Here is a 23,282-nt window from a genome sequence, read left to right on the forward strand (position 1 = left end):
GGAATGCTCCCTCCGGAAAAAAACACGTTTTGCCGGTTGTGGTGGTTTGGCACGCACGAGTTGCATTTCGATTTGTAGTGCAGTGCATCGTAAAAGTTCTATGCGTCGTCTTCGTTATGGATTAAAAAAAAACAACAACAACAACAAAAAAAACTTCGTCACGGATATAATTTAGGTTGCACTGAGATGTTCTTGAAAATTAAGACCACGGTGAAAAAATTCCAGACTTACAACAGCTAATTTAATACTTTTAATACCTTTAATGATGGAAAACTAAATTCAATGCTTTTTTAATACTTTTAATAACCCGCAGGTACCCTGTGTTTCAGACCCACATTTTAAATATCAATGATTTCACCGGTTAGCACTTGAAAATTCAAAGAGCTTCTCTGGGTGTGTACAGACAAGCTGCAGGTTTCCCATTTGCCAGAGTGGTCGCACTGTGTGCTAAGAAGTGAATGGGAAATTTTGGTTGCCCTCATTTGAGGAAAGTAAACAGTAAGACTACAGAGGCAGGAACGAGAGCAAAAAGAAAATATTGAGGACTAAAGATGGAAGGAAGTGCATGAAGTGAGAGATAAACCAAAGGAACAGTTTCACTCGGTCTTTCCCTAATGCACTGGGATGAAGATGAAAGTGTCTGTAACATTTGTTGGTTCATATTTTCAAGTGGCTCTACAGTTAAACCTCTTTGCCTCTTTTCATTGTGTGCAAGACATCGAAGTAAGATTTTCATGTTACAAGGACCTTAGTAATATTGTGTACAAAATGTAATAACAAAAGGCAGACAAGAAGCGACTTTCAGCTTTTTCCATGTCAGTGGTCACAGCACTAAGTTGCTTGCATGAATTTTTGGAACAGTAAGTTGCTTGCATGAATCTTTGGAAACAATTTTTATACTAATTGCCCTTTCTGATACTATCCAGCCAATTCTTATCCTGGCTTGGGTTCAACTGTGGATGGGAATCGGTTCACAACAAGAAATTGAACCTACACCGTCTGCATTGAAAATGAATAGCAAGTAACATGACACTACAAGTACAAAAGGGAGACAGGTTTACAGTAGTTTAAGTACTAAAAGGTAAATTAAGTAGAAAAAGTCACCATCAATACTAAATGGTGTTTACGACAATAAACTGTTTTTACTCACTTTACTGTCACTTCAGACCTGCGTGGACTAAGTATATATATCCCACCTACTATGATATTTAATTAGTAGAAAAAGGCCGATAACGAAAAGCACATAATAAAAACGCCCAAAAGGCGTACACGCTTCTCCCTCGTACAGAGATTTTTCTGAAGCCGTTTGGCTGGAGTGATGCGAAAAATACGTATTAATCCGCAAAATCAGCTGAATCCTTAGTCCTTCTCATACAACAGTACCACTGTATAGTGGAGAGGACTCCTTCCTCCGTACAAGTCACAGCGCCCTCTTTCCCAACTCGAGACTGTTGCCGGAAGTCACTCATTTTCATGGCGCGAGATTAAAAAAACTAAATAAATATAGCGATCGCTTCTACACACATCCAAGCGGTCCATTTCATTCAGGAGCATAAAATACCGCGTGCATTATGAAATAAACATGCTTTTTCCTGTCACAGGCACTTTAAGGCCACTTAATTTCACCAACATTTTATTATTAATAAATTAATAATAATAATTCAATAAATAATTCAATAATTAAATTATAAATTAATAACTAATTAATTAAAGTGTTTTTCTTTCCAAATTTAGCCTACATTTTGCTTAATTTTACGATATCTTTAACCCATAGAAATAAAATGCAGGCGAATGGGTGTTAAACCTACCTCAACATGTCTTTTACAACACTTTTTTTTTTTTTCAACACACATTAGACCTCATCACTTTGTCAACATTCTTCACCTTACTTTACCTACTGTAAAGTGAGTTAAGCATTTTTGTTTCTTACTGGAGGAGTCGCCCTCTCCCATCTTGCGCGATGCCCTGACAGGAACTCTGGTGACGGTTGGACAGGTTAAATCGAAGCCTGCCCACACTGAAAGCTTATTGGCTAATTTTACTAGCAAAGCCAATCGATGTGCACTGTTCAAATTGTACAGGGGTCTCAAACGTTGTCCTCATCTCTACTTCCATGAAATTTAGTTTACTTCAAAGTCGTTATATTGCATTGATGTTGTGGCTTTTTGCAGTTGTGCTGCTGGCCATTTGAAATCTTGTTGCGGGCACTTAGGGTTCGTGTTGTGGCTGTGTACCTTTCGCGAAACCACGGCTCCAAATCAGAAATGTCGGACACCAGCCAGTTACACCAGTACAATTGCATAGAAATATACTGTGTGGTTGTGACTTGAAACATGTTTTTTTTTCTAAATTTAAAACTGCAAAAATCTGATGGTTTAACGCTGTGCGTGGGGTACCTGTTCAGACTCGCATATCCATAATAATCCCTCATTTCTTTGTGTTTTACTGTTCTGCTAATTATTTTCATACATTAGTATGTTTCTTGTTCTGAACGTTCTATACTTAATTATCCTTTACTATTTTTAGTCTTTAATTTGTCTAATTGTTTTTTAAATGATTGTACGGCGACCTTGAGTTCCAGAAAGGCGCCTTCAAATAAAATGTATTATTATTATTATTACCTGTAATTTCGACACCAAGTACCCTGAAAGATTGGGGGGAGGATTTTTTTGTGCCTTTTTCATAGCCTAAAAGAAAGCTCACCAAATGCAAGCTCTGGGAGGATTTTTTTGTGCCTTTTTCATAGCCTAAAAGAAAGCTCACCAAATGCAAGCTCTGGAAAAGGCTCTGTCGTAGACCCCATACAGTAACTAGCTGAACGTCAAGAGTCACCAAGGACATTTATGCTTGCACAAATATAAGTTAATGATCGATTTGCGCATGTATGTTTATGATGTAAAATGTTTGTTTAGTACCACTGGATAATATTGAGAATCCAACAGAATGTATGACTAGGGATGGGAATTGATAGGATTTTTACGATTCCGATTCCATTATCGATATTCCTTAACGATTCGATTCTTTATCGATTTTCTTATCGATTCTAATTTGGGGAAAAAGAAGAACAAACGTTTTGATTGGCATTGAGTTTGTTTAATCAGAAGTCACAACCTTACAAACTCACAACAAGGTCAAAAGAGGCCCAATGCCTCAATATTAACTGTGGCAATAAGTGGCAAATGCACAAGAATGTGTAACATTTTACTGAAACATTTTTCTAATAGAAATAAAAATATCGGTATATATTGGCATATAGCTTGTTGGTCTGCCGTTGGCAATATGTGTTAAACTTGCAGGGGTCCCCAAACTTTTTCCAGTGAGGGCCACATGACTTTTCCCTTCTCTAAATGAGGGGCCGGGGTCAGTTTTTAACAGAAAAAGTGTGACGATTGCAGGATTGCCTAAATGGGAAAAAATTATTGTTTTTCAGAAAGCCACAATCAAATAACCCTTTCTGGATATTTCACGGAACAAAAGTAAATAAAATAAAAATAATAATATAATATAATAATAATTTATAATAATGACACTATACTGGACTGTCTCAGGAAATTAGAATACACAATATTCTAATTTTTTGAGACAGTCCTGTGTGTATATACAGGACTGTCTCAGGAATTAGAATACACAATATTCTAATTTCCTGAGACAGTCAGGAAATTAGAATATTGTGTATTCTACACAATATTCTAATTTCCTGAGACAGTCAGGAAATCCAGACAATCCAGTTGTGTAGTGGTTTGAACGATGTGCTAATGCTAACGAATACATGCTAATCGTGTTGTTATTACAGAATTAGCAGCTAATCATCGCTGATTTACGTTGATGCAAACCTGTTTGTTATTGGGGACGAAATTGATTTGTTTCATTTCTATTTTTAGTTTCACTCTTCAAGTGATGGTTGAATAAAGTCAGCAAATTATACCAACGTCTTCTGTATCGTCATTTCGGAGTTTAGCTAGCTGTATAGCTGTCTCGGTGAGGACAGTGCAGTCTATTCCCTCCCGATGCAGTTATCTCCACCTTGCAATGATTGCAAGTCGTGTTGTTGTAATTTTTCCTGGTGAAGTGAAGACACACTTTCGAGCGTTTGAACCTACGTGCTGTCATTGTTATGTTTACGGCTGCAATGCTCGTGCTTAAACCATCGTAACCTTTCATTTTCACCCTCTTTCCTGGTGAAGTGTAGCCAAACTTTAGAGCGGGTGGTTCTTGGCGCCATGCTACTTTGATGCGTCTGGACAACAAGACAGTCACGACGCAATATGAGTCTTCAGGACTCGTTAAAGGGATCGTTAAGGCTTTTTCATTGTGATGTCGAGGCCTCGAAACACTCGGAACCGGTTCAGAATCGGAATCGGATTTCGATTCCCATCCCTATGTATGACACAGCCTTGGGTTGTCCGAGTTTTCCAAGGGGGCGGGCTTTGCTATAGGTTCATTGGGGTTTATATCTTGGCAATTAGGGTTCGTGCTTTGGCCAATTTGCCTTCTGGCTTTGGCATTTGGGGATCGTGCTGTGGCAGTTTGCATTCGTGGTTTTTTTCTTTTGCAAAGCTTTTGGATTTGGTGTTGGTGTTGTGTCAAATTGCATTTGTGCTTTTTTCTTTTTGCAAAGCATTTGGACTTTTCAGATTGTCTGACACTCATATTTGCAGCTCTGGGCTTGTTAAAGTCAGTTCTTGCCGCAATTTTGGGACTTTGGCACTTAAATGGTTCATTGTTTTATAACAGCTATTATTTATTTATTTATTTTTATTTTTTTATCTGTTTTCTGAACATATGTATGTGTGTTCTTTAGGCCGGAATAGTATTGTTTTGAAAACCATTTTTTTTTTTCTTTTTCTCAGTAACAAAGTATTTGGCATTATAATATAATACAAATAAAGGAATTTGTTCAAGTCGCATCAAATTGGTTGGATTCGGTTACTTTTTTTTTTTTTTTTTTCAATTAATCACCCCTGAATCGGATCGTAGCCTGTGAATCGAGATATGAATACGATCGTTTTTGAGTGAAAGATTCACATTCACAGAAGAAGGTCAAAACCTTTAGGTGTGAAATATAGAAAGAAAACAAGAACATGTTAAACCAGCAAAGGGTTTAAAGTCCCTATGACAGGATAAAAAAGTCTTTAATAGCATTATTATGTGATCATATTTTGAGACGATTCGACTATATACAACAATTTGGCAAAGCGCAGATGATGAGAAATGAGTCTTTTAATCTGCCGTTTAGCCCTTGCCTATCAACATAGCTCTCTAGCGTCCCCAAAAGGGGATGATGTCGGCAGGGTTATGGTTACATCTGATTTAGAATCAAGCCCATTGAGGGGGAATTATTCAGAACGAGGAAAATGCGGAGAAAAGAGCCGCAAAATGTCATTGTTTCAATCTCTCTATTCCAATATTTTTACAGGATATTCTTTTTATCAAAGTATTTCCCCCAATTGCTAAATAAATGTTATGGTCATGACAAATAACAGTCTTACGCTAAATGGAATATGATATATTAAAAATGCATTTCTTCAGTACAACATGGCAAAATTACTCCATAATGGTCAAAACTGTCGGCTTCTTGCACCTCCAAAACGATATTTTATGCCACCGGAATTAGTCCGGCTTTTGTCATTTCCCTGCCCCAGCTTCGGATAGCATAAAAAAAGCAGGAGGCGGCTAAAGCCAGCCGACATGCTAACCCGAATCGAGTGATGTTTTAAAGTCTTATTCTCGGCTTTTGAAGCGAAAAATCACACAAAAATACCTCTGATCATGTTACACAGCGGTGGGGTTGTCGATCGGCAACTCGCCCGGCAGCGAGCAAGTTACAGCACGTCGTTCCCTGCTGCGGGCAGGAGAGCCCGTTTGCCGGGGAAGCAACTGGAGAATGACCGCCGGACAAACCCGCCGACGTCGGAGAATCGCGTAGCTGCCACATGGTCAACATGAATATGCTGTAAATTAATGCTTAACTACACGGCGAGACATAAACAGTGAGAGAGCGGTGTGCAGTTGTTGTGCAGCTAACATGGCAGGATGTGTCTGAGGAAAACTTTTCTCCATGTCCGTCCGTGATCAAACGTAAGTAAATAGTCCTTTATTTAAAGAAAGTTTGTAGTGTTTACTTTGTAATCGCTGTATTCGCGGCCATTTATAACACATTGTTGCAATGTCTGATGGGGTGGAAAATTTGAAAGAACACCAGGCAGACGAAGAGGTCAATAAGCCAAGTATAGCGCTCTCCCGGCGGGCACACAAAGGACCGAGGGGGGTGTGCGACAAGCCGCTGGTCGTCAGCCGAATGGCAATCTCAGTGGACAAGGAGCATTGTCAGCCACAATATGCAAGCCACCTCCGTATTAAAACGTGTGCCATGATCCCAGTATTTGACATATTACAAAATACTATGTTTACTCACTTCCTTGTATGTCCAATGGTCTCACAGTTGACGAACTTGTTTTGGCCATTCTCCGAAGGTGAATTCTCTACATCCTCCCCCTTGGCCAAATCATCAGCGTGGACATGGACATAGACTCCAATTTGACTGCTATGCTGACGAGATCCAAATTTACATATCCACAAAACAAATCTCGCACAGCACCAAATCCACACTTCACAACTGCCTCAGTGAAATTAATAATAATTAATGGCAACATCCTCGCACCGCCCCAACAAGAACACACCGAACTTGGGGGGACAGAGCCTACTCCGTTGCTGCCCCCTTCCTTTGGAACTCACTCCCTAAACCCATCCGTACCTGTAAAGACCTTCCCACATTCAAAAAACTGTTAAAAAATCACATTTTTAAACTAGCTTTAAGCATATACTGTAATTATTTTCTTTATTGTTTTGTTCTGCTCACGTTGTTTGCTGTTTTTTTGTTCCTACTGTAAAGCGTCTTTGAGCATTGGAAAAAAGCGCTGTACAAATCAAATGTATTATTATTATTATTATTATTAACTGGAACTTTTTGAAACCCAAAAAGGCTCACACGCCTCTCCCTGGTGCAGCAACAAACCCCTGCACCACATTTGGCTGGTATGATGCGAAAAATAAACAAATTAAACCGCAAAATCAGATAAATCTTCAGTCCATCTGCATCCTATAAAGCAATGCTGTATTGTGAGATGCTGACCCGGGTGACGTCACATTCGCATTTGTCCTCATCCCGAGACTGGAGCCGGAAGTCACCCATTTTCATGGTGTGGGATTCAAAAATTAGATAAATAAAACGATCGCTTCCACACACATCCAAGTGGTCCATTTCATTCAGGAGCATAAAATACCACGTGAAATATGAAAGAAACATGCATTTTGGTGTCATAGGCACTTTAAGTATGTATGAACACAGCTTTATTATTAATAATTGTAGTTATGTTGTTATTTTCTAGGGGGATGCAGAGGTCCACATTGAAATAAAATCCAGGAGCCTATCCCTGCTAACCGTGGGCAGTAGGCGGGGTACACCCTGAAATGGCTACCAGCCAATCGCAGGGAACAAGGAGACACACGCACACACTCATACCTACCATGCATATATATAATTATTATTATTATTATTTCTTTTTTTAAGGTAGTTTGTCAGACGAATATGCCACAGAAGATGAAAGACGACAAGCCAGAGGGTTTAATTTGCCATTATCACATGGGTCAGGGTTTCCCTTTAGTCTGGGTCAATATGTGGAGCAATCTGACGAGGAGGCCGGCAGGCAGGCTTTGGCATCACCAGACACAAAAAGGACTCCTTTAGAACAGTACTAAACACCCAAATAAATAAGCACTCACACGCACAATCACACGCACGGATCCTCCCACACACAGTGTGTCACAACCACTTATGTGCACCAATTTGTGTGACTCCAACGCTACCTGGTGGTGGTATGTTGCATGACGCTCCACCAACAGCGGTGCGAACAGTTCGACCAAGCGCTCAGTGCTGAGGACATGGCTCTCCTTGAGCAGAAGGGCGTGCTTGAACCAGCGATCCCACAGCCGAGCGGCATCAGAAGGGAAGCTGTGGTGAGTGTGGGGGTGTAGTCGGATGTTTGACAGATACAAAGAAGTGCCATCATATTGTTATGTTTCATTTGAACATCATTATTTCTAGTAAAAGGTAAACCACATCTCATCACAACCACATCAGGTCTGTGGTTTAAAAAAGGAATTAGAAAAGTATAATTGTTTCATTAAATATATATATATGGGGGGCATATATATTAGGTAAAAGCCATCTTCACAGTAGAGAAGGGCATTGACAATTATTTGACATTGGAAATTTTGTACTGTATTAAAAAATTGGATATAGTGCAACAGAGCATGGGCTTGGCAAAGTGTATAATTTGTCAGTATTCAAAGAACTGCAAGTCATAGATAGGGCCATTTAATTTACTCATGACATTCACCCGTGCTGTGTTTACAGCAGGAAGTGGTACCAAAAAAAAAGACCTATAATTGAGAGGAGGTAGACTGTTTTGAAAGGCTGTCTGATGAAATTTTGTCTCCTCTCACAAAGTCTATTCCGAAAAACTCTTGGGCTTCCATCAGCTCAAAACTATTGTTGTTTATTTTGAGAATAAAGTCTGTTATAAAAATATATACAAGTACATATTAATACGCAATCAAATTAAGTTCAATCAGTACACATTGTAAAAGTTTTCCAGAAACACAATAAACAAAAATTAGGTACACATTACTGTAATTTTCAAACTATAAGGCCCCCTCAAGTTTAAACTCTGCAGCTTATAGTCCAGTGTGATTTTTTTTTTTTAATGGAATTTTCCATGCTAATGAAATGCATGCTTTTTGGCGTAAATATCCCATCGTAAAATGTGGCCAGAGTCGTTTCTATATGGAAAAAAAATACAGTTCATTTGTAAAATTTGGTAAATGCAACTTATGCCTTATATGTGTGCCTTATAGTCCAAAAGCTACATACAAGTCAAAACTAAACACATTGGGCCTCATTCACGAACGTGCACAATTCTTTGGTAAATTATGCATTGATCTCCATACTTATGACACATAATCCAGGGGTCCCCAAACTTTTTCCTGTGAGGGCCACATAACTTTTCCCTTCTCTGATGAGGGGTCGGGGTCAGTTTGTAACAGAAAAGGTGTGACGATTGCAGGAGTGCCAAAACTTATTGTTTTTCAGAGAGCCACAATCAAATAACGCTTTCTGGATTCTTCACGGAACAAAAGTAAATAAAATAATAATATAATATAATATAATATAATATAATATAATATAATATAACATAATATAATATAATATAATATAATATAATATAATATAATAATAGATAATAATAACACTATTAATTAAATAAATAATAACCAAATAACCCTCTCTGGGATCTTCACAGAAAAAAACGAGGAAATAAATAATACTATTGGGAAAAATAATACATTTAAATAAAATTTTTTTTTGTTTTTTGTTTTTTTTGTTCAGGGGGCCGGACCAAATGTGGAGGGACCAAATGTACGGCCGCGGGCCGTAGTTTGGGGACCCCTGACATAATCTGTGAATCTCCTCAGATCTAGGACCTATGCACAAATAATGCTGTCAGTGTTTGTGTTTAGCAAGCTTTCCAATGATACCATTCGCAAACTTTTGAAAAAAAGAAAGACACACCAAGTTATGAACTATTTGGGGCCATCCCTCACAACTTAAAACCTCTGTGCACCAACCAAATAATGCATCCAAGGTATGCCCATTTAAGGGGAAATACAGGTTTATGCAGAAACTGGCACACAATTGTACACACGTGATGAATCGAACAGTGATTTTGCATGTAAAGCAAGCTCAACCCATGAAAATTTCAATGTCATTGTTAGTGAATGAGGCCCACAATAATCTTTTTACAGTCCAAACTATAAATTTGATGAAACATGGGAAAAAATATTGGCGGTGTTTGCAGAACTCTTACCTGGCTGCCATATGCTCAGTGTTGGACTGGTGTGCACTCACTAGCTCATGCGATAGTAGGCAACCCTTCTCGGTGCTCAATGACAACCTCTGGAGCTCATGAAGCACCACTGCACTGCATGCTTCAAGGTCCTCCTCATTCAAGCCCGCTTCACTGTCACAAAGGCTGTCCAACATACAGAGAGCAGCCAGTCATTGCCAGGGACCGCAGGTCAGTCGTACATGGGAGTAAATGCGACACACATTCAAAAACATACACATACAGTGCTACGCACCATAAACATGCATGCAGGTTTTCACACTTATCGAGCCATGGCTGAATGCTGTGACACAAGACACCCACTTTATGAGTGGAAATGAGAATATCAGGACAAAATAGCAAAAGTAATTTCCTGTACTAGCATAAATACAGACATGTTAAAACTAAATTGATTTTTCTGTAAAACTTAGTTGACGGAGAATGAAGTGATACAAACAACAAAAGGCATAATAGGCCAGACCGAACTCATGCGTTGGCAGCTTTCAAAGTAAAAATGGATATTTTAATCCCATTGACTGGATATTTCTCTGCCATAGCCGTCAATAGCAGCGACTGTCAATGGCATCTTTCTTGTGTCTGACAGTTCAAGTCACTTAAAAATTGCATTAAGATTAATGGTGAGTATGAATTCCTTTATTTTCACAGTGGCACTTCTCTATTGGATGTATTTGTGTCTTCAAAGTATGCTGCTGTTCAAATTGAACATTTTTCAGTTCAGGCACTCTGTGGCACGGCATGCACTGTTGTGCCGCTGAAGCGCACACACAATGAATGGGGTTGGTTGAGGGTACACTGCACTCTGCTAACTGCAGTGTGAAAAGGAATTGAGATGGCTATGTACCCCAGAAATATGGATGCATCACGCATGGATGTTGGAGATGACTTTTTTTATGATTATTATTGACCCACAGTATATTTTCGACAATAATTTAAAGAAAAACTGTACAGGTAGCATTAGATTTAAATTTGAGATGTACCAATGTGATATTCAGTATTGGTATCAGCATCTGATATGGCTATTTTTGGAGAATCGGATTTGGTCGCAAAATTGGCTCTGATTCAGTAGTGAAGTTCAAGTTTGGCTGCTGTAAATCAAACCACTAGGCAAACATGTTCGCTGAGTCGGACCACTGTACTTATTAGAAACCAATGATAGTAACAGAGCATAGTGTAATACAGTATTTGTAAATAGAGCATTTCTTGAGGATGTACCAGCAGAGCACACTTTCATACAGAAAATGTGTGTAATCATTCACTGGTTATATTATTTTTACTGGTCCAACAATATCGGTATCAGACCGGCATAAGATCAGTGTCGGCAAAACATATCTTGAAAAAATTTGGACTGGAAGCAAGAAAAAAAAAAAAAAAAAAAAAAAAAAAATCAGCATTGTGACAGCACCAATTTAAATCAAATACAAATTACCTGATAATTCTAAAAAGTTGTCTTTCATCAATTGATACGTTTCCGTACACTCTTGTTTGTTCACCACGGAGTCGATCCTCAATTGAGTCTAGAAGTTTAAAGAATCCTTTAATGGAAAGTCTGGGGGAAAAAAATTGGTATGTTTAGGTATTAATATTTTTTGGTACATTCTTACTCCATAAATGATTGCAACATATTTCTCTAATATCGGATTAAGGGTATCACTACAATCAAGTCCTTTTATTCTTGCAGTCAGATTAAACTACTATATCATATCGTGAGCAATAAAATAGGATTATGAAAATGTTACGTTTGGTCTGGTGTGATTTTTAAGAGGATTGGGGAGGTTGATCGATTTTATGATGAATAATCTGGTTTTGTGTGAAACGCCAATTTGAGAGACGAATATCTGATTCATGTGGATTTTTGGAATCAGTCTCTTTTTTGAACATTGACGGTGGCCCTCTTTGAATTCTAGCAGGAACCCCAAGCTCAGAGATTTAGTCCCCCAGCATAAAATTGTCTTAAAAAAATATTTATGACAATCTGTAATGGGCTCCAAGTTCAGGGGTCACTTACCAATTTAGTCCTATCTTTTGCAGGTCGCTTCCTTGTAATATTCTGATTAATCTGCTATCTTCACTTATAATCTTAACATTTTCTTATGTGAAATCTGCCAGTGTTATAAATCTCACTTAGATTATCAACATGAGCCTATAAATAGTCATCTTTCTCTACACCACTCTGTCTGTGTTGTGTTCTTCAGAGAGTTAAAAAGTGTATTAGCTGTATTTTTCCCCGGAAAACCCTCACTCTTATTGTATTGTTAACAGCTTTCGTGTCAAGGCCTTCAAACTTGCTTTTATACTGCTGTTTGTTGCCATTGGAGAAAGTGGTTAGGTTATGTGCTGCAATATTGCTCTATAGTGTGGTGTGAAGGGAGGAAAAAGGCAGGGTTTAAAAATATACCACAAGTGGTGATTTCACCATAATGTCACAATACTGTTTCTAGAGTTGTGTAAAAATGTGTAACATAAGTTAGGTCTTGATATTCTGAAATACAATATACAGCACCAGACTATATCAAATTGTCTTGCATGTTGTTAGCAAATGATCAAAACCATCATGCAGTTCAGGGCCAGAAAGTTAGAGAAAAGATTGACCATTATGTTCTTGAAGAAACCTGGATTATATGTCAAGCATACACCCTCACTCACCCTGACCATGCAGGAGGAAAAATATAATGGGATAATCTAATGAATTGCCCAGGCTTTTTCCCTGATGCCAGTTGAATGGAGGGAGCGATACAAACTCTAACCTCAGAGAACAAGAAAGAAAAGCGGGAGAGGATGGAGACTGGATGCTCTCGGAGCTTTACATCAAAGCCTCCGGTTTTCTCCTCATACACACAAGCCCTCAGAGTTAACAATGAAAGCTGCGGCCCCCACCGTTGTCGCCCCTGCACAGGCGAACTGCAGCGCCTATTGAGGTCACGCTATGAACAGTACAGCAGACCACACAGAAACATTTATGCACAAATAAATATTTTATACTTTCAAAAAGGAAATTAATTGTGTGCGTTTTGCAATAAGATGCAATAAGTGCATGATTATATAAAATGGAAGAAAAAAAAACAAAGCTCCTCCCAGCATGAAAAGGGAAAAACAATAGAGGGTAGAAAAATCATTTTCCAGTTTCATCTAAAAAATTTTTTATCGGCAACACATCCCGAAGATGCTAAACGAACACGTCACCTCACGGCATAAATGTGCAACACAAATAAGATGTAAACAATGTTCGCCGACTTGGCGAGGAGTGGGAGCAAGGACTACCCGGCGTTGCGACGGCAAATCTACGAAACGGCCACGCATGTACCGGCTCCAACCTTTTGCTGTAACCCTCCAGAATCAAGGAAAAATACTCACGTACATTCAAGGGCGCACACAGATCAACATTCTCTCGCCTCCCTCTCATCAGGTGGCTGCACTCGGCTCGAATGTGCACCCGCGATCCTCACGCCTTTCTCAGTCCCAAAACACTTAGCACGTGTGACTCGAGACCAAAACAGGAAGTAACTATGAGTGGTTGCCATGAGAACAAACGCGTAGTGGGAACCTTTCAAACGTTTTCTATTCAAAATGCTCTTCGTACATGACTACAATATTCTTCATTCTACACACATTATGAGGCAATAACAAAATTGTAACGCGCAGACATTAAGGAAACTAACTTTAATCAGATTACTGGATTGGAAAACTAAATGCGTTAGATTGCTCGTTACTGAAAGAGAGTAATCAGATTACCATAACGCGTTATTTAGTAATGCGTTACTGACAACACTGCTCGCAACTAATTCCGAATGTAGTCTGCTCTTAGTCTGATGTCAGCTGGGCTAGGCTCTAGGGCCCGACAACCCTGAACAGGACAGGCAATGTTGAAAGTGGATAAGGAGTAATATGTATTAAGGGTGTGCATTAAAAAATCGATTATTAGATTCATCGGGATTTGACACATGACGATTCGATTGCGATTCATTAATGTTAAAAAAACGATGATTTTTCCCTAGCAACTTAGTGACAGCCCACTGCCAGCGAAACGAAATTCAAGACAGGTTTGCCGCCCAGATACCGAAAGGGATGCACAAGGTTAAGATGGCTGCAGCGGAAGTTACTGAGCGAGAAACTTACTCCTGTTCAAAAGACTCGAAAATACATTTGTGTATGAGACAGGCAAGAACTGGGTCGCGCTTTGGGTCCTCTACTGTGCGCAAGTTATTTTTTTAGAGCGAGAGGAGAAGAGAGAGTTCGTTGCTCTTTGCCTTTCAGTTGTCCAACAGTAGGTTCAAGTCTTGTTGATTGGAAAATGTCCCTAGTGTGTTGCTAAGTCCTGTGTGCGTCTATAAGAGGTGAGTACACGCACCCTCTTGGACTTTTTAGCCTTCATTGTTGTTGTTTTTGAGATGTTACTAGTTAGCGCCAAGCGCTATGCTAATTAGCGAATTCACTAACATGTCAATTTTGTGCGGTGTTTGGTGGTGTACAAAAGAGATACAGAGATACCCCCCCCCCAGATACAGAGATACACCAGATACAGAACATGTAAAACCTGGATTAGGTACAGTGGTAAAACTACAAACATGCTAAATAGAAATCTGTGAAAACATAGTATATTGGTTAAATATAGTCTTATTTAATAGGCACTTTCTTTGTTTCCAGATAATGTGGAATTCATTCCACTAGTGTAAATTTTATTGTATTGTTGAGAGAAAAAAAAACTGCCTTTGAAACTGTTAATGCTTTTGCACCTTCTTGTGAAAAAGGGCAACTTAAGGTCAGGTGTGTTTTATAGGCATGTTGAGAAATAACTATTACATTTGAAATGGTTAATGTTTTTGCACTTTCTTGTTAAAAAAAAAAAAAAAAAAAAAAAAAAGCAGTTTCAGGGTTAAGGGCAGCTTTTTGTTGTGTGGGCATGTTTCCATCGTTCCTGTTGAATCATTAGCACATTTTTAATAAATAATCTACAGAAATTCGTTTGGCTACTTTATTAATTAATTGTATATAATGCACCGACAATCGTGATCATCGTCAATGGGGTACCGCACGCTACACGTCACTTCTGCTCATTAATATTTATGACGTTAGCTTCTGTGGCTCCGCTGTTAGCTAAGGGGGGACAAGCTCTTGTTTGTCCCCAATAGGAAATGAATGGGAATAGTGTATGAGATGTTTACAGAGCTAAACCTACCAATTCTGTCCGAAAATGATGTCCGTGGTGCCAAAGTCACTGGTAAAGATGTGGTAGAAGATACAAATGTTCAGTTAAAGAGATGCTTAAGTGTCGACGGCTGAAAAAGACTGAAAAAAACGAGCCGACCTAAGCTTCCCTGAGCTTTTTTATCAACACCTTACACCATTGACAATGACATTCTTCTGTTTCAACAATCTATCCTTTACCACCATAAGCCCCACCTTTCTTATATATTATATACCCTGGTTGTCTTTCGTCTCTGACCGTTCTTTTGGGGGACATTGCTGTTTTGTGTAGCGATCGCAAATGCTACTCGTTGACAGCCAACGAACACTTCATTTTTTCATTAATAAAAAAATCTTAATTCTATTAATTTATTTACACTTCCCCCTTACTAAAGTTGTTTCTTTACAACAGAAAAAGTAACAACGGTGGCAGTCAGATACCACGTTATTTTTTTTTCCAGATCATTTATTGTCAGACAGAAGCAGCACGAAAAACGCCACGCTAAAAGAACAACTCAACATATCAAAATGGCTTACCTCTTGGCCCAAACAAAATGTTTACCGCATATGAAATGTGAACGGCTGCACTTTGCTGGCGTTAAACTGGTCTTTTAGACGTCCGCGCCATAGTAGCATAGTCGCTCCATTCTTCACATTTTTTGTTTCCGGGAGAGTATGAAGAAAACATCCTTCATATGTCGTAATGTCTAGAGTCGTTTCTACAAGTTCCATCGTAGCAGTGAATAATCGGCATGTCAGTTTTTGAAAGATTACCGGAGAAAGAAGGCTGAAATATAATGGTTTGCATGCTAGGGCGTGTATATAATGTCCTACTTTGGCTTTACGATACGACTTCACGGTCTAAAAATAGCATGCATACGGTACGCTATACCGTGATCATCGTTCAATCATCGAATTGTTGCACCCTGAATAGTAATCGAATCGTATCGTGGGGTGCCTAAGATGGCATACCCCTAATATGTATAACTAATTGTTCTGGATTGTACCTAAGTAAAGGTACCTAAAGGGCCAGGCACCCACCAAGTTTGTTGATTGGTCAGTAAAAAAAACAACTACATGCATGTGACGATGGGAATATAAGTGAAATAACATAAAATACTCTTATTTTAAAAAGTTGGTGTTCTTGTAATATCTGGATGTGGGTAGGGTAGCCATTTTTTTTAAGTAAGAGTAGTGTTAATCCAAAATAATATTACTCAAGTAAAAATAGTCATCCAAAAATGTACCCAAGTACAATTAAAAAACTATTTGGTGAAAACAATGATCATGTAATGTGTAACATTATGATTAACAGCTTAAGATGTTTTTTGTTGTTGTTTTTTTTACACAATGCTATTTTTTTTCTCATCACAAAGTTATCTATATGAACTGTTATTATCAGGGGTGCACATAAGTGGTCCGCGTGCGCGCATGCGTACTGGACGTAGACAAACGTGCAGGCCCTCAACGGATTCCATACGCTTTTGCGTACCGATGGTTGACCACTGTTTTTGCGGCGGACACGAGAAAATCACTTCTCAAAATGTCAAAGAGGCAGGCCCCACTGAGTACCGGTAATTATTTCCGTGTTCCCCCACCCCCGTCAAAAGAACGACAGACGAGAGAGACGTCACCGGAGCTACCGAAAAAAAGGACATTTGCTGAAAAGTGGCTGCAGGAGGTAGGTACCATGGCTAGAAGCAAATGATGCTTGCACGGAAATGTGGTACAAAATTTGCCGTGAGAATTCCAATGTCGCTAATAAAAGCAGCGCATTTTATGTAGTAGGGTCAAAGAATTTCAGCCATCCAAACTTTGAAAAGCACGAAAAAAACAGAGCATGTGGCACTTAAGCAAACTATCGATGTCAGACAGCACCCCACTCGCCCTGCACAGCGCTATGCACTGACAAACGTGTTTTTGCTCGCATTTCACAAAGCTAAACATGTACGTTCAATGAGCTCTTATGAGGAGGAGGGCATCCCATTTTTACAAAGGCTTGGAGTTAATGTGGGAGCCGCATAATGTCCTTTATTTTGAATTGGTGTTTTTATGTTTATTTCTTTACATTTCACTTCGAAGTAATGGCAATTTTGTTGTGCCAGTTGATGTTAATCGAGCATTAATTGTTAATATAATTAATTAAAGGTAATTGGCTCTAAGTAAAGCTTGTCATAATTTTATCGCATCAGGCGGGTCGGCTCTCAAGCTCAATGAGGACCAAGTCACATCTCCAGGTCCTCCTCTGAGAACCTGGGCAAAAAAATTATGTGCACCCCTGGTTATTATTATACTGTACAATAACATGTTAAATAACCACACAAAGCCAAAGAAACATAAAAAAAAAAAAAAAAAAAAAAAAAAAAAAAAAAAAAACCTTTGAATTGCGTCAAGAGGAAAAAAACTACAGAAATTAAGCATTATTCGTCCAAAAAGCATGAGAACCCTCTAGTGGAGAAAACATATTTCCTATTATGAAACAAAAAGGATCAAATCTCCGGTTTTCCGTGGTCAATCGGTCCCAAATAAAAACTGTGAGAGATTAAAATCTGAATCTAAAATTTATTTAATTATTATTATTATTATCATCATGTGATTAACTTAGTACGTAAACTGAGCACTTAAGAACACAGTCAGCAAATCCTTCTAGATGCTTCGCTGACGAGAACCAATCATCGGCCCAAGCTGCGTTCCATTATTCCAAACGCGCGCACTCCTTACTGTAAATGGAGTGCTCGGAGAGCCTTTGGTTGCATTGCAAAGCTGCGAAAACAAAAAGCAGGCCTTATCCAAACCGGGGCAGACCAGAGCGCAGCATACACACTTGCCTGTATTTGCCACCAGACTGAATTTGGTGAGTAATGGTTTCAATCGTTTTCACATTTTGCGATATAAAAAAAGTTACTGCCACTCGTTGCAGCTTGCGTTGAACACTGCCAGAGCTAGCCAAATCTCCCATGAAAAAAAATAGCTCCCGTTAAATTGGCGTCAAGCTTGTGTATTTAGCGTTAATATAAACGAAGAAACACACTGTTGAGTCAAATTAAGCGGCATTCTCTCGGATGGAGGAGGCGCCTCACATCGCTCCCGTCGTCCGCCGGAGACGCGTTATTTTCGGCTTGGATTTGAGCTGACGGCCGGTGTCGGCACAACACCGGCCCGACGAGTGGTGGGAATGAGTCCTGCTTCTTAAAGCTTTTCAGAAATACAGGGATCCCTCGTTTTTCGCGGTAATGGGGACCGGAACCCGCCGCAATAAGTGAAAACCGCAAAGTAGCCCCCCCCCCCCCATTTTTTTGTGCGTGTTCAATGCATTTATTCAGATTTTACATTGGAGAAAAGATATATATATATAAGACATGTTTTTTTCACTTTTTTCACCAAAGTATCATTTATAAATGGTTTTCAAGCACTTCAAAATGTAAGAATTATGGTAAGTTTTAAACATGTTACTGCCCCACCGAATTATTTTTAAACAAGAATAAAGTAGTAAGAAAATGCTTGGCTTTATTAAATGCTTCATAGTGAGTCTACTCAAACCCTCTCAGGCTTTGGTAAACGGTGATTGACACATGTGCAAAGTTTTTCTTTTTATATATATTTTTTTGTTTGAAGCAACTTATTTGATTGAATAATAAAGACACAAATGTCCTAGCCAAAATGTGGCCCAAACGCAAAACAACATTACTTCAATGGAAAAATTTGTTTCAATCAAGAAAAATAGTTTTCAAATGCTTTTTTTGTCTCAAATTTATTTTTGCAATCAAAAACAATTTTTTTTATTGAAGTGACTTTCTGGGGATTAAAAGTATGTACTGTATTTTGGGGGTGGCGTGGCTCAGTGGTAGAGTAGTTGTCCCCCAACCCAGAGGTTGTGGGTTCGATTCTTCGCCCCTGATGAACTCGCTTTATCCTTGAGCAAGATACTGAACCCCATGTTGCTCCTGGTGCTGCGTCACCCGTAGGTGAATAGTGAGATAGTGTAAAGCGCTTTGAGCGCCTTGAAAGGTGGAAAAGCGCTATATAAGTATAACACCATTTACCATTGAAGCAACTTTGTTTTTGATAGAAGTAACTTTGTTTTTTGATTGAATAATAAAAACACAAATCTACCTCCATCGTTATTGAGAGAGAAAGAAATTAAGAAAGCTTTAAAACTAAAAGCCACCGGGGAGTCTGTTTTTTTTTGTTTTTTTTTTAATATTTATATTTCATTACATAGACATGCGTCGTAGGGAAGGGAGATTGAGGGATAAAAAAAGGAGTTAGATGAGGCTGCTAAAGGCAGTGGATACCTCATCAGCTGGGTGAATAGCAGACCTGGTAAGAACAAGTTTGCAAGGATAGTCGGGTATTAAATACAATTATAAACACAATTACAATGTTATTTTTCTATAAGATTTTTATGTCATTGCTTTAGTAATCATTAGGTGCTAGAGTTGTTAAGTATGGATAATAATGAAATAATAGTTTTAAGAAAACTGTGCTGTTGGTGGCTCAGTGAGTGACCATCTGATGTGGTTTGTTCTCAGATGAACAAGTTGAGGAAGGAAGTTTTGATGCAGAGGTTGAAGGAAGAAAATAGGCAGACTGACTGAGTCACAGCCAGAAAGTGTTGATGACAGTTTTGATTTCTATTCACTGTTGCCCCCTCCCAATTAAAGTATGTCACAGTCGCAGCCAATTATTATCTAAAGCTGGTTAAAATTGAAGTTATGTTGTTTTAAGGTGTATTAAATACTTGTTCATGTGCCCCTTTTGATCTACGAGCACCCGCCCCTCCACCGGTCTCTGCATGGCCCTGCTGAAACACAGTGTGGGTTGACAGAGCTCAATATTTTGTTGGGGTGTACAGTGTACTGGAACATTTTTCCTCCACACCCTTCTCACCTTTTTAACCCCTGACCCATTTTCATGCCTGTTCTTGACATCTATCCATCAATCTACTTGAGTAAAAGTAAATAGTATGGCTTAGTAGAACTACTCTTAAAGTACATTTTTCTCAAAAAGTTACTCAAGTAAATTTAATGGTGTAAATGTAATGCGTTACTACACACCTCTGGTAATAACCAACATTTCCCTTTCATACAACTAGGGAGTTTGTTTTGCACAGATATGGTCATGTCACACTATTTAAGTCATTGTTATTACTATCTGACAGAGTGCAGGCCAAATGATTTCTTTTTTCGAATTGCACAGTGGAAAGTTAAGTCAACTTCACCAGTGAGTGATAACATAGCTGTGTTCCTCTCGGACTACAGGTATGTGGTTTTGAGTTGATCATTCAACTAGAGGCCATAAACACGGTAAGGATTTGCGGCTCTAAGTGCTGGCCTCATACCAACCCTCCAGAACACTCTGTGGTGCCACAAATTTCCTCATCCACTGGGGAGTTCCTAAGGTCTCTCAAGCAGAAAATTGCTCTGTTACAGCATTATCATGGATTACGCCAATATGGTTGGTGGCGGGTCCCGAGGTCTCTCTGTAAGATGCGTCACTGCCACCGCTGATGCTGAGCTACACAGTGCATGGCTGACTATCTACCATGACTCCCACAATCCTCTTTGACTGGCTAAGATGAAATTGTATGCTCCTCTCATCAACAGCCCGCTGTAATATTCAGGCATTTTTGGGGCATAATAATAATACTGTACTGAATTATGCTAGAATACAGTACACAATAAATATTTTTATGAATTTTCAAAAATGTCACAAGACCAAATGGTACATACAACTGAGGTGTTTCCTTAGCTGTTGAAAAAGCACTGTGCCATATTCCTTCAGATCCGTTATTCCTAGCAGTTGCTTCATCCTCCAGCTCATCATCTCCTGAATCGGATTGTGTAATAGAAATGGACAGGTGACTCTCACTGCTCTCCGACAACTGCTCATCAAAACTAGAGTTGAAACTTCCAGATCTGCCTGAATAGAAGGAAAGAGGAATGTTAAAACAAGTTCAATTTCAAATCTTCACAATTAAATTTAAAAAACATTCAAACTCGAGTAGGAACTACCCCAAACTAAGTACACATGATAAAAGAAAAGCACATTTTCAAACCTGAGCGATCTTCAGATTTTCTTGCAAATGATGTTTGAGGCATCAAGCAACTGAAACCTCTCCCAGGATTTTCCATTGAGGGTGTCTGTGGAGCAATCTCTTTGCCGTTAACGTGTGCAGCAGAGGGATTCTGGAGCCCTATTGGGTCATTGCTGCTACCTTGAGATAGATTCCTCTTTGGACTATTAAAGGTCATCTGAGGTTCAGGTTCTTGTTCATCACCATGTTCAAAAAACTGTTCTGCAGCTTCAGAAAATTGAAGCATTGCCAACCTTTTTCCGTGTTTGTCAGTCGAATTAGGACCGTCAGGAGAATTGTTTGAATCTGAAATGTCATCTGATAAATGTGCTCGGTTGGCGCTGGCATCCTCTCTGACAACTGTGATGTCTGTCAAAGGGCCACTTGGTAGTTGTTTGCATGTGGACAAGCTACGATTGGGTGAACTGTGCAAAGCTTGGTCTGAGAGTGCACTTGTGATACCAGTTGCATTGTGGGAACCTCTGGAGGTTTGGCGGCCAAGTGAGATGACCGCATGTGCATCCGTGAAATCATCTGCTTTGTGAGAGGAGTTGTCTTCGCAATTGCTTTGGACAGATTTCCGCTGCAAATATGAATGAAAATCTTTATTCATCACCGATATCATATTACATGTATATTTTTCCAGATAAAACATGAACAGTTGAAAAATAAATTCACTCCAGTTAGTGAAGTCTATGGTGAGAGTTTTTCATCTCAAGTATGCTAAATATCCACTTTATAATTTGATTGAGCGTCGTGTGTTTGGGCCAAGGTCAGAATTCTGTCTACTACATCTCTCAAAAGAATGTCTCAGGATCAATGTTTTAACTTTTAATCGTATTATAAATCCTTTACACAAGTTTTGATTCATGTCAATGTCACCAAGGGGGGAGTGTGGGAGGCGAAAACCCTCCCTCCAAACACAATAACAAAAAAAAAAAAAAAAAAACATAGCTTCTGTTTCTTTTCTGATAAGCGTCTTAAATACCAAACAGTTAGCTGCTTAATAACATTCACTGTAAACCATGCAGCCCACCCAGCAGATCCACAAAGTAAGTATAAAAAAGAGGAAAAGTTAATTTCTTGGCTGAGTGATTCCATCGGTAGCTGCAGGGCAAAGTAGAAAGTGTCTCACTAAAGTAGCAATTGATTCTTCTATCAATCTGCAGCACGCGTGTGCTCTTCCAAGGAAAGTATTAAATATGAAAATCATATCCCGTTATCATCTGTCTCCAGCTTTCAGCCCGGTAAGCTTCCCTTAATGAATGCTGCAGCCTGAGGGACATGCACACTGCCAGCCAATGGCTTGTATGCATAATGGAGGAACGGTACCATTTTGCTCATTACAATATCGACAGGCTGAGGAGGGGTGGGTTTGCACAGTTACAAGTGACTGCTCTAGACAGCATGCTCCACGTTATTACGAGATGTCTTAGACATTTCATCTAAAAGAGCTTTAACTGCTTTAAGTGAAAGGAGAAAGCAGCTACGGGCTTGAACTACACCCGCATGTACAGATGCTAGCTAGGATTAGATACGTATGCTACTATAGTCGCACAGTTGAAATGTGGTAGATTTACCCCATGTTAAACGATTTTTGCTATAAAACTAAAAATAAAACAAAAAAGCAGGATAACGAGGGGAAATTAGAGGAACCTTGTAAACACTAAAAATGACAATATGTACTTGATAAAAGAATTACATTACAGAGTTACATTTTTCTTTTACTATTAAATTGCATCAATCCCAAGATTAGTGAGAATAAAATGTTGAAAAAGGATTTCTACCTTTAAATTTTCCATTGTCTTCGTTTGTTCCATAAATTTTTCAATTTTATTTGAAAATTCCGCCTGCAAAAGGTAGACAAATACTGAGATAGGGTCAACTCCGGAATAAAAACCACTCAATAGTCAGTTATAACAATGAGTTTCAGTAATATGCTAAATAAACAAAGAGCATACCAAATAACAAATGCAGTGCTCATAAAACATCAAGAGGAAATAAACTAACTGCTTGAGGGGGAGAGAAGGACTAAACCTCTGGAGCACTTCAGTCCGTAT

At 38.9% G+C, this 23,282-nt stretch overlaps 1 protein-coding gene across 3 annotated transcripts in view; it reads right to left on the minus strand.

The window, feature by feature from the left end:
• Positions 1-23,282, minus strand: part of kiz (kizuna centrosomal protein) — an 89,201-nt gene that overhangs the window by 52,383 nt on the left and 13,536 nt on the right. For 2 of the 3 annotated variants that reach the window (XM_057858987.1, XM_057858988.1), the window contains exons 5-10: positions 23,010-23,072; positions 21,205-21,805; positions 20,879-21,068; positions 11,392-11,511; positions 9,927-10,091; positions 7,867-8,011 (exon numbers count right to left, since the gene is read on the minus strand). In XM_057858987.1, the coding sequence (XP_057714970.1) occupies positions 7,867-8,011; positions 9,927-10,091; positions 11,392-11,511; positions 20,879-21,068; positions 21,205-21,805; positions 23,010-23,072 (1,284 nt within the window). The remainder of the gene's footprint in view (positions 1-7,866; positions 8,012-9,926; positions 10,092-11,391; positions 11,512-20,878; positions 21,069-21,204; positions 21,806-23,009; positions 23,073-23,282) is intronic. The other variant, XM_057858989.1, reaches the window with a different exon arrangement.

Source organism: Corythoichthys intestinalis, chromosome 15 (assembly GCF_030265065.1).
Source record: "Corythoichthys intestinalis isolate RoL2023-P3 chromosome 15, ASM3026506v1, whole genome shotgun sequence".
NCBI lineage: Eukaryota > Metazoa > Chordata > Actinopteri > Syngnathiformes > Syngnathidae > Corythoichthys > Corythoichthys intestinalis.